Source organism: Pelobates fuscus, chromosome 5 (genome assembly GCF_036172605.1).
Source record: "Pelobates fuscus isolate aPelFus1 chromosome 5, aPelFus1.pri, whole genome shotgun sequence".
NCBI classification, from domain to species: Eukaryota; Metazoa; Chordata; class Amphibia; order Anura; family Pelobatidae; genus Pelobates; species Pelobates fuscus.
This window is the reverse complement of record NC_086321.1, coordinates 17,337,450-17,349,817: the sequence shown is the minus strand read 5'-3', so window position 1 is coordinate 17,349,817 and position 12,368 is coordinate 17,337,450. Positions and strand designations below refer to the sequence as shown.

At 41.2% G+C, this 12,368-nt stretch overlaps 1 protein-coding gene across 2 annotated transcripts in view; it reads left to right on the top strand.

Annotated features, from left to right (window-relative positions):
• The window catches only part of POLK (DNA polymerase kappa), a 75,787-nt gene that overhangs the window by 50,649 nt on the left and 12,770 nt on the right, over positions 1-12,368 (top strand). For both annotated transcript variants that reach the window (XM_063453625.1, XM_063453626.1), the window contains 6 exons: positions 207-331; positions 1,445-1,611; positions 2,112-2,144; positions 8,131-8,227; positions 8,522-8,693; positions 10,062-11,000. In XM_063453625.1, coding sequence (XP_063309695.1) covers positions 207-331; positions 1,445-1,611; positions 2,112-2,144; positions 8,131-8,227; positions 8,522-8,693; positions 10,062-11,000 — 1,533 coding nt within the window. The remainder of the gene's footprint in view (positions 1-206; positions 332-1,444; positions 1,612-2,111; positions 2,145-8,130; positions 8,228-8,521; positions 8,694-10,061; positions 11,001-12,368) is intronic.

Sequence of the window (12,368 nt, the reverse complement as noted above, 5' to 3'; positions counted from 1 at the left end):
TATTTCTGATCCATTGATTCGTGCTTTGTAATACGGATCACAAATCACTGCGCTAGCTGTTCAGTAATGGTAAATGAGTGTTCCTCTGGGCTAGGCCTGCCAGTCGAAGTATACTTGAAACCAATAAGTCAATAATAATAATTATGCACATAACCCATTATGTTTAGCAGAATCTCATCACGCATTTTGTTTTACTTTGTATTTAGGCATTGCTCCAAATATGTTGCTGGCCAAGGTTTGCAGCGATAAGAACAAGCCTAATGGGCAGTATACCGTCCCCCCCGACAGGCAAGCCGTAATGGATTTCATCCAAGATTTGCCAATTAGAAAGGTAGGTGGTTAAATCTGCCTCTAGAAAATATAGATGGAGATGGAGATATACGGTATATATAAAAAGATACAGAGGGTACACAATGGTGAACAGTGTGCTTTAGGGTTTCAGGGGTTTATTCTGCAGATATTAGAATAAACTCTGAGATTACAACATGCTTTGCCATTATGGTTCTTTTCCATCATATTGTTTGTATTTAGTTGAGAGTTAGAGGGCTAGGGATGTTAAAGGGACTCTCCAGACCACTAAAGCATCTTAGCTTGCCTGCATGTTGTATGTGTGAAGAGTGTGTCCTCTTTTTTATTTATTTTTTTCATTTTACAAAATGTGCAGTTTTCAATAGAAATTGGCACTTTTAAAAATTAACCTGGTTACACCCCCCCTGGCTGTGAATCTGTGAACATGTCCTGTTACTTCCTGGTTGTTTAGCTCAGTGGAGATAAACTCAAGAGGCAGCAATTGCCCCGAGCACCTGCCTTGCAAAGACTGCTCAATGATTTAAACTGGAAAGTCTGTGATTGGACAGCCACAGAAAGCCTGGGCCGAGTTAGAAGAGGAGGACTTGCAAAGGCTTCAGACAAGAGATCTACAGTTTTTGCAAACTGTTTTTAGATTTACCCTAAAGAAAAAAATGCATAATGAAATGTATGCATGCTTTTATTGCTGGTATATCTACTAACAGTGATTTAAAAAAATAAAAATAAATGTGGCTAGTGGAGTGTCTCTTAAAGGGTAAGAGTTAAGATAATGTAGGGGGTTAATGATTTGTGGCATTGTAGTTTTAAAACTAATGTATAGTATAGGGTCTGAGCTTCAGGTCAGTGTGTGCGTGTAGAGTTTGGTCTTTTTATTTTGTCCGCAATATGCTTAAATTAAAACAATATTTGATGAGAATTAAGCTTTTTCCTTTTCACCCAAGGCAATGTTCCAGTGGTAACTGTGACTTATAGAAATGAAACTGGAGATTGAGGATAGTATGATAAACTGTAGTAAGAAAAGAGATGGAGAGAATGGGAAAAAGAAAGTTAAAATGAGTGATGGGTGGAGTGGGAAAGACACGTGAGGGATCAGGCTGTCTGTATCCAATGGATGAACGTGCACTGTGTTCCGTAGGTCCCTGGCATTGGGAAGGTAACAGAGAAAATGCTGAAAGCTCTGGGAGTCGTGACATGTGCTGACCTTTACCAGCAGAGGGCACTGCTCTCTCTCCTCTTCTCAGAGACGGCCTGGCAGAACTTCCTCCACATCGCTATGGGTCTGGGGTCTACACACGTGGAAAAGTAAGGGACCGCTTTTTACTAGTAATTTCAGATTTTTAGCTGTCTCTCGTTAAATGGATTTTAAGGGATTAAAGACAAATGTTCAGAGAAACATTTTAATGTCTCATGTTCTTCAACTTGTCCTTTATATATGAATACAGAAATAAATGTAATATATATATATATATATATATATAATATATAAAAACGAATAGAGTAGAAGAGTTAAATTATACCCGTCGTTAATAATACAGGGAATTATGCAACTTAATGAGGTGCATTCTAGGTAAATGTCCCAGATTTGTAGCCAGACTGTATCATTCAGGGACTCAATTGTCACCAAAGGTACAAATGCTCTTTATTTTTATGTTTTACATTTTTAAAATTCTTTCAGATTCTAGCTCGTAAAATATGCAGAATGGAATTAAACATGTTAAATGAGAAATGTGCACCTTTACAAGGTGTGATTTGCAACACAAATGTACTTAAAAATCAATTGCCGTCTTTTCTTCTCTTTTCAGAGACGGAGAAAGGAAAAGTATGAGCACTGAGAGGTACGTCACACCATGTTCCTTTTTCCTATTTATATTTACATTAGAGCGGCACCATATAGCACACGCACACTCATTTACTAAACTGAGAATTCCAAACGAATTCAAGGTGATTTTCACATTTAAGGCCAGAGTAAATGAGATAATAGCATAGCTGACTTAGAGAATTTCTCCTGGTCGGCTAGTTTGCCCTTACCCTTTATGGAATAACCCTCACAGTGCTAAATATAGTTAACCAAAATTATTACCAATGGGCACGACCTGTAACACAGCCTGCCGATAACACAGCGGCACCACAGGGGTGGATCCAGCACCTAATCTCGGCCGGGGCACTGGTAGATTATTTGCAGTGCTGTATGTGTACTTATGTATATACCAATATCTATCTATATACACAATACAATGTATATACCGATATCTATCTATCTATATATACACAATACACAGGATTCAGCGCACTCACCTATCCACTAAACAGCAACTTCACTGTTGACAGATTTTATTAGTTTTTTTAAAAACACCTAATCCAGGCAAAAATAACGGGGGTTTAGTTACACTATATGATCATACATTGCATAAGCCTGCCACAACGTCAATGTACCCCATCTTTGGCAGGTCCTACTCCAAGAGCCAACTGTCTGCTCTTATGAGATTAATCCACTTACTTGGGGAAAAAATTCCATCTGGGACTCTCTGCAGTCTAAATAGGGCCCTAGTATGAGGCACCTGTGACAGGGAGGGGTGCTAAACCAAGGAGTTGGCTAGACTCCCAAATATATATACCCAAATATAAGTTGAGTCCCCTAATTTACCCCAAAACTGGGAAAACTTATTAACTCGAGTATAAGCCTAGGGTGGGAAATGCAGCAGCTCTTGGTAATTTTTTGTGTGTTTGTGTAGTGTGTGTATATAATTAATGCAGTGTGTGTGTGTGTATGAATGCAGTGTGTGTGTGTATGAATGCAGTGTGTGTGTGTATGAATGCAGTGTGTGTATGAATGCAGTGTATGAATGCAGTGTATGTATGTGATGCAGAGTGGGTTTGTGTATGTGATGCAGAGTGTGTAACCTTGGTGGGGGGAGGGCATTTTTATTATTATTATTTTTTTATTATTATTTTAATATTTAATATTTTTTAAAAATATTATTACATTTTTATTTTATTATAATGTTATTTAAATTTCTATTTTTTTCGTCCCCCTTCCCTGCTTGATACATGGCCAGGGAGGGGGGCTATCTCAATCCTTGGTGGTCCAGTGGATGGGCTGTGCAGGAGGGGGGCTGGGAGCAGGCTGTTACTTACCTGTGCAGCAGCTCCATTCAGCTCCCTTCTCCTCCGTGCCATTCAGCTCCAGTGTAAATCTTGCGGTCTGCGTGCCGTGTGGAGACGGCCACGGCTCTTTACACTGGAGCTGAACGGCATGTAGGCGAAGGGAGCTGAAAGGAGCTGCTGCACAGGTAAGTAACAGCTTGCTGCCAGCCCCCTACAGGACCGCCGGCCTTGTAATGAGCCCGGAGGTCCTGGTTTGTATTATGGCAATGTAAGTTGCCATAATACAGACCTTGACTCGAGTATAAGACGAGTGGGGCTTTTTCAGCACACAAAATATGCCGAAAAACTAGTCTTATACTCGAGTATATACGGTATATGAAACCAGAGGGCTGCACTCATCTGTTTTGCACACCTCCCTATCACAGGTGCCTCATCCCAGGGCCCTATTTAGCCTTGTACTTCAGAGAGACCCAGATGGAATTTTCTCCCCAAGTAAACTGATCGACAAACTCTTAATTAGATGTGTAGTTCTGGAGTGGGTTTGGCCTCTCTTACATAGGTTGGCCTGGGAGACTGGTTGGGTAATATTAGTGTTTAAAGCTCATCGTAAGATGGACTGTTAGGATCAAACGGTTTTATTGGTATAACGTAAAGAAACTTAAATTAAAAGTGTTGCTTTTTAATTTGTTGGCATGGGTTGGCATCTTGTGTTGTCGTTGGGGGTCTCCAAAGCTTACCCCTCTTCGAGGGGGGGAGGGGTATTTTTCAACCTAGTTTGGTTTTGACAGGAGGGCGTATGATCTAATGAGCACTGGGGGCTAACGGCTTGTTTTGGGCTTAATTGTAGGCCTCGACCTTGATGTCGGGGAAGCTATGTAACTTGTTGCCTGGCCATGTATTGCCTTGTTCCCTGCTTTAAGGTAGGGCTTAAAAATACTTGGAGTGTGAGAAGCAAAGAAAACGATAAGAACCAATTAAGTAAAACAAGCTGGCGACATTGGAAACAAAGTAAAAAGAGAAGAGAAAATAAAAAAAATAAATAAAAAATTAGTAGTCAGTAGTAGTGATACAGAGCCGGTATCATTGAAAAAACAACGGCTTGTCTCTGCAAGCTGTCTGAAGTGATTCAGGTGGTGACCGCTGCATAGGTTTCCATAATGAGCCCCTGGGGGACGAACAGAGTTGCAGTAGCTGGATTCCAGACATGAGTGGATGCTGTCAACTCGGTGGAGGCTAAAGAGTGTCGTGGGAGCCCTAAAGTAGGTACCAGTCCCTTTGCGCCCTGTAGGTCTTGGATAGGGTACGAAGTGTCACCATGGTGTACCTGCAGTGGGGGAGGTGCCCTCTAAAGATATTTGATGTTGTTTGATCGCAACAGCCATTTGAAGGGCCGGAGACGGAATGAGGGGCACCACTCCAGAGTGCTTCCCGATAGGTCTGCTTAACAGAGAGTGGCATGTTCTCGAACGAGTATGGTGAGTGGTTGCGTACAGCATTTAGGACCGCTGTTTTGTCCTTGCACCTCTGGAATCGGATCAGCAAATCTCGTGGTGTCATGGATGTGGCCTTAACAGGTTTTGGTAAGCGGAACATCCCTTCTGTTTCCACCACTTTTGCTTGCTTGGGTGATAGAAGTGCCAGCAGTAGTCTTCGCACCAGGTGCGGAAGCTCCACGTCCGGTGTTTCTTCAGGTATTCCCCTGACCTTGAAGTTCAGGCTCCTCTTCTGGTCTTCGATCGCCGCGAACCTCAGTCCTGTTTTGGCTTGTTGCTGTTTCATCTCGTGTACCGCTTGCTGCAGTAGTGCTGTTTGCTAAGCGTTTTGGCGGGTATCTTGGTCCAGTGTGCTATTCGCCTGTGAGGCCTCTCAGATCTTGATGTATTTGGCCCATGTCAACTTGGAGCGTATGTTGGAGGCACGCCAGCAGTTCTTTCAGGACCGCCGTTGTGACTGGGGCCGAGTCAGGAGGTAAGGGGGACGACTTTGGGGCTGGTAGTGCAGGTATGTGTTCCTCCGGTGCCCCGACATAGAAATCGTCTGAAATATCAAAACTATTAGGCGGCCATTTTGACTTGTCACTAGAGGTCCCCTATATTCATCCTCATTCTCGGCTTGTCTGTCTTAGGTTTTTTGGTCTTTCGACCCATTGTGCTGTTGCTTGCCCGGGGATCGGTTTGTGGCTCCTGTAGAAAGGGTTTTTAGCCTCGCAATTGGGGTTAATTTGGCTTGTTGGGGCAGAGCAGTTCCAACATGTGGCCATTCGGTTTAGTTGCTTGGCTCCTGTGACGGACCACCTGGCACCCCGACTGGGCACCTCTGCCAACAGATGCTTCCTAGCTGACTCTGAGGACCGTAAGCACCGCACCGGACACCACAAGCACCGCAGACTCCACAACCGCCGTAGCTTAGCTGGGATCTCGCTGTCTTCCTCCCACCCTGGGAGGAAGACAGGGTGGGAGGAAGACCTCTCCTCCAGGAGAGTACAGCTGTATCCTGACCGACTTGTTTCTGACTTTGTGTATTTCTGGGATCCTGACCAGCTTGTTTCTGACTTTGTGTATTTCTGGGATCCTAACCGGCCTGTAATTCCATTTATCAGTACTTTTATATCCCTGACCTTGGCTATTGCTGACTTTGTCTTAGAAACATAGAATGTGACGGCAGATAAGAACCATTCTGCCCATCTAGTCTGCTTATCCTGGGGGAGGCGGCTTGCCCTGGTACCCAGCCCCGTTCCGGATCCTCCCCTGTGCCACGTACGTAGCCTGTCTGTCACATTATACATGTAACACTAACTAGAGCTTCCAATGAACCAAATGCAATTCACTAAAAGTTTATTCACAAAAGTGTAGTCTGCCTGAAATTCAAAGTAAAGATTGATTGATTTTGTAAACCGAGTTTGGAGAATGTTTCCAGGTCCGCTAGTGTGGCTTTAACTTTAAATTCAGTTTGAATTCCTGACAGTCCACACTTTATAATAACCCTCTCAGTGCTTTCTCCTTCTCTCTGATTAGAGATTGAATAAACCACAATTTGCACTTTGGACGTTTCTGTTTATAATAAGTTTGAGCACTGACCATAACTCCTGCATGATCAAAGGCCACTACTTTGTATTTCTGATTGTGTGTGATTATGTGTGTGTCTGTCTGTATGTACGTATTTATATAATATATTTATATATTGAAGCTACACCCTGCCTGTTCTATTAAAAAAATAAAAATGGACTTTTGTTACGGAAAGTAGCGTATATCCAATAAATACTTTGTGGTTTCCTTTGATTCAGGTTTCTGTGTAAATGCTTGTTCCTTCCTTTTTATTTTTTACTCGTGCATTAGCTGATATTATTGAAAAACGTCTGACGCGCCCGGCTTTGATGGAAAATAACCTTTTAACTTTGGGATTGGAACTAATCTCATATGTGAGATAAAGGCTGCTTAGCTTAGCATGCTCACATATAAGGTTATATATGCATTAGTAAGCTAACCGTTAAAGGGACACGCCAAGCGGGAGTTGCCCAATACTATTTAATAAATATATATAGATATTGCATCGCAAAACAATTAGAATTGGAGCATTATGAATTGCATTGATAAGGCATATGCAAAAACAATCCATTACAAATAATAGAAAAGTCACTTTTGAAGTGTTTGCATCACACCAGGAAGTGACTCCTCATGATATCATTCGTCATTTAATTTCTATATCGCTGCTAAGCTTATTCCATGAATAAGACCATTTGAAAAAGACCACTTCAGTGTCCAAACGTTGCTTGTACATTGTTCCAATAAACCTGCTGTGGCGGCCACCCCGAGAGAAGGGGGGGGGGGTTCTGCCCCCTAGTATGAGCAAGCAGTAATCCAAGCGATATAAAGCAGGTATAGCGGTTCCCTACAATCACGAGACCAGGCTCTGTGTTGAGGGTAAGCAGGAAAAGCTGATTTTAATAGGACCACAGACAGCCTTTTATGTGAATCCCCGTGTAAGGGGTTTCCTTTTACATATTCCAGGGGCATTCCCCACTGGTCATAAGAGTAGACTGCTACAAAGTACACAACATAATTACATTACTTCTCAGGTCCAGGACATACATATCAAATACACCCCAAAATATACCTATAACAACTGTGTACCCCCTCAAGTCCTATATCCCCGGATAGCCTGGATTTGAGCGCACAACATATCCGAAAAGTGCTCAAATCCCACAAACGTAACCGAAACACCCCCAGGGTATAGTTTGGACCGACTGCCTCGTGTTCGTCCATACGAATGACGGCCACCCAGTCAACCACTTAGAATGTTGGTAATTGTGGTTCCCGAAAGTGTGAAAAGAGGTTAGGCAGGTTAATGCGCAGCACACGACTGTTCTGTGTGGTCAATCTATTCGGTAGAGAGTTCGGTATACAAACCAGATTGTTCAAACTGTTCGGTGATGTTTGTATACCGGACCAGTTAAATGTCCAACAATAATCCAAAGACACTGAATCTGTCACACCTGCATTGTTGGTTATACCTTGAGTGCTTGGACCATTGTCTCCTTTCTAAGCTTAGTCCATGTGCATATTCTAGGTTTCTGGCAGCAAATAATATCTAACTTCTAATTATCAATTATAATGTGCCCATCCCTCCAAAGTTAAAGTTATTTTTAAGGATATCTCTCTTTTATTAAACAAATGGTTTATAAAATGTGATGGTACATTTTGCGGCTTCTGCTTTCAGAACCTTTAGTGAGATACATGTAGCAGAGGAACAATTTGATTTGTGCCAGCAGCTATGCAAGGATCTGGCGCAGGACCTCGGCAAAGAACGACTAAAGGTTTGTAGGACAATCTCTGTAATCACAAGAACACGAATTGATTAACCAGAGGCAAGGTGAACTATGTGCAAAATCTCAGAAAATCAGAAAATCGCAGATTCTTTTTCTGTTCTGTTTTATAAAATACTGTATCCTTTCACATAAAGTATTAAGAGTTCAGTCACTGGGTGGGATTGTTGTCATGTCAGGATCATTCCTCCCATGCAGCTCCTGACTAGCGGCCAAACACTGCACACACCTGCCTCCGTAGGATAGAACTATTCCGAGAATTTCACCCCCGTTTCCTTTTCACAGGGTAAAACAGTCACCCTGAAACTGAAGAATGTCAACTTTGAAGTAAAAACCAGGGCCTGCACGGTTAACTCGGCAGTATCTACGGAGGAAGAAATCTTTTCTTTTGCAAAAGAAATTCTGAAGGCAGAAATAGATTCAGTTGCTCCGGAACCTTTGCGCTTACGACTGATGGGTAATATGAATAGTAAAACTTGGCTGCGTGTTGTACAGCAGAACAATATTGTTAAAAAGTTGAATAATCCACAACATAAGACGTGCTCCAGTTGTGTAAATTGGTGTCATTCTCTTCATCGGAAATATGTACAAATTTGTTCAAAACACAGATTAAGGAACAAATTAAAAAACACAGTTTTACATTTTACTCAGCAGCTTAAATGAATCTACCTTAGGAAACAAATATGGGGATTCAGTTACCCCATACGGCCATATCGTGTTAAGCCCACCACTACGCCACAGTACCACAGTATGCTTAAACTGCTTTCAGAGACTCTCCTCAAATGTATGCTTTCCTGTGGTCACCTCCAACGGAGCAAGTATAGTAGAGGGGTGGGGTACTCACCACGAAAGGAATCTGGTCTGGATTCCAAATATACATAGAAAAGAATGTGCTTAGGGGCACACCCAGAACATGCATTTCTCAGCTGTAACCACCAAAGTACATACAAAATACAGATTAAGGAACTGTGCACAAAACCTTTTTTAAATGTTACAAGGCTTCTTAAAATCATCTAATCAAACAAATGTGGGGATTCAGTTACACCATCTGGCCATCTGATGAGATCCCACAAAAATCAAGACATTACTTCTGTATATGTATTTAGCTATTTAACATACACTGCAAACTGTAGCCATTCGGTTATCAATTCACATTTAATGAAGGCGAAATTTCTTGGTTAGCATTGTAGCATTGAATGCACACAGCTAGGTGCTAAACCCAAACGCCAACCAGTGCAAAATGCCAGATCCAGTTTTCGAGCTGTGACTTGTCTGTCTATGTTTGTTACTGATGCACATTACGATGCACACATACACATGTATAACGATACATACGATGTGCACCAGTTTATATGGACCGGTTTACATTACAGGCACAAGTTACAGGTGTTTTTGATAAAGCTTCCCACACACAGCAAATGCAGTAGTTGTGTCTGGACTGGATACAATAAAATACTCTACTGAACTTAAATATTCGTTTAAATAAAACCTAAAAATAGGATGAAACGAATTAAAGTTGACTTTCTAAATTGTATCCAGTGGTTCAGTTTTCAAAGAAGCATTCTACATTAGTGCTGAATTACTCTGTCCAAGAATTGGCTATTTTTATTTTAGTCCGGTTCATTACTATCCTTATACAAATTCAAATTGAGTGCATAAGTGTGTTTATCGGATGCTTTATGGAAACTAGGACTAAGTGATTTTTTTTAAACTTTACCTGGTTTGTCACAAAGATAATTTATATATATATATATATATATATATATATATATATATATATATATATATATATAATTTAAAAAAAAAACATTGTACTATTTTGCAGGTGTAAGAGTTTCAGGATTTCTTTCTGAAGACGATAAAGGATATCATCAGAAAAGTATCATTAGCTTCCTATGTCCGAGTAAGTCCTCCAGCTCTACTTCTGGAGAAAGGCCAGCTAAGTCAAATCAGGAGATCACAGCCTCACTTCCACCCAGAGAGAGTTTCTTCAACCAGAAACGTGCGGCCAGAGAAATCCAAGAACACAGTCCTTGTAAGCTTAATAATAGAGAGGAGAAGATGCCATGTGTATCATCTGAGGACAAAAGGAAGGAGGCCACGTTGGAAGAAATGGGCAAAAATGAAGATCTCACATGTCCAATTTGCTTCATGAAAGAAAGCAGTTGGGATCTTGAAGGGTTGAATAAGCACATTGACATATGTTTGAGTAGGACTCCAGTGTCCAGTGTCATCAAAAAATTGGACAAAGATGAAAATAGCCCTTTTCTAAGGGGAAAACATAATGATGGTGATGATGACTATAGTTTAGAAGATTTTCAGACTGTTGATGTCCATACAAAGAATCTCGTAAACAAAATTGTGGACAGAAGAACCTATAGTGACTTGGACAAAGGTGTTTTTAATGAGATCCGAGCTTTAGAGGAATTGGGTGAAGAAGTGCAAATGGACTATAATCATTGTGCCTTGCATGATACAAATACAAAGGGTTACCACCAGATGCCTTCCAAAAATATTTTATTTAAATGTGAATCCAATTTTAAAGAGCCTGTTAATGAAACACCATCGCAGCCAAGTACCTCTGTTTTACTGGAGAGCCCGGTATTCATCTGCCCAATTTGTAATTCAAAGCAAGATAGCACAGACCTGGCAGCATTTAACAGACATGTAGACGTTTGCCTAAATAGAGGCATTCTGAAAGAGATGTCAGTGGAAATAATTGATGTGAAAAAGGAGTCACCCTTGACTAATCACAAGCAGACTGGTGAGTATTTCTGAGCATACCATCCCTGCCCCTAATTAGCAAGGACAATCCCTAGATTGGCTCCAAATCCCTCTATCCCTCATTGCTATCCAAATGTCCTACTATTTAATGAGTTATGTACTGTTGGTGTGTCTGTGCAGAGCTTCATAGCAATAAATCTAGCAGCAATAAGTCTTTAAACTATAATAATTGTGTTTAGAAATCAGTCTGAGTAAGTAAGATGACTTTAGTCTAAAGGTTACTTGCCACTGCAAAACTCCTCCTACTACGTGATCTTTGGGAATGTGCGGGGTATCCACATGCACAAAAGTCCTCCTGTCACATGACATTTGATTGAAGAAGGGGTTCACCATGTGTTGTATTTGCTATGTTTAGTTTTGTACCTGGTTCGAACTATACCTGAGACTTAGTAACAATGTAAAAGATTTTGCAATGTAAAGTTGTGAAAACATGTATCACCATAGTGATTACTCCACCAATTTACAATTACTTAATCAACACATCGTTAATTGGGCTGTGATAAATGGATATCTTTAAAGGGAAACTATAGTGCCAGGAAAACAAATTAGTTTTTCTGGCACTATAGCTTCCCCCTCCATCAAATCCCGTGATGCCAAAGGGGATAAAAACCCCTTCTGTCACATCCCTTGGTCCAGCGCTGGCTTTGGTCCACCTTCTCTCTTCCCCCGACATCAGCCAGCGGGGGAGACCTGATGTCTAGCAATGGCCATGCCCGAATTAAGAATTATTCAATGCTCTTCTGTAGGGTTTTGGGTGATGCTGGACTTCCCCATGCATAGCATGAGGATGTCCAGCATCAGTTCGGCGACCAAAAGTTCAGAAGTCCCTTCAGCGGCACTGGTAGACAACCACTAGAGGTGAAGTTAACCATAGCATGCAAGTATTGCAGTTTCATATCTTGTCTTTTATTTTTTAATTAATATATTGTCTTTTGTAAGACAGTGGGAACTGTTTATTTTTTTTGTTTTTTAGCATGTGTGAATTGCTTGAGAAGAAATTCTGAGCAATCTATATTAGATCTGTATGTGTTTATTTTAAATGGGGACCTGTCATGGCAAATAAAACTTAATCATAAATGATAAAAACATAACATTTCTGATCTACATTGTGCAAGCAGAACTGATTGCAAATGTGTAGATTTCTTTAAAATCAGAGGTTCCCCCTCAGACTGTGCTGATTAGAAGGCTGTTACCAGTGAAAACTTCCTCTGGGCATCTCTCCTGCTTGCCTTCAGCCAAAGGGAAAGCATCTCCTGCAAGGAGGAGAAGGGATGAGGGGCAGGCTCTGTGTGAGAGCAGCAGTAGCACAGAGAAAAGAATCCAGAATGAAATATTGCAGGAACTTTGG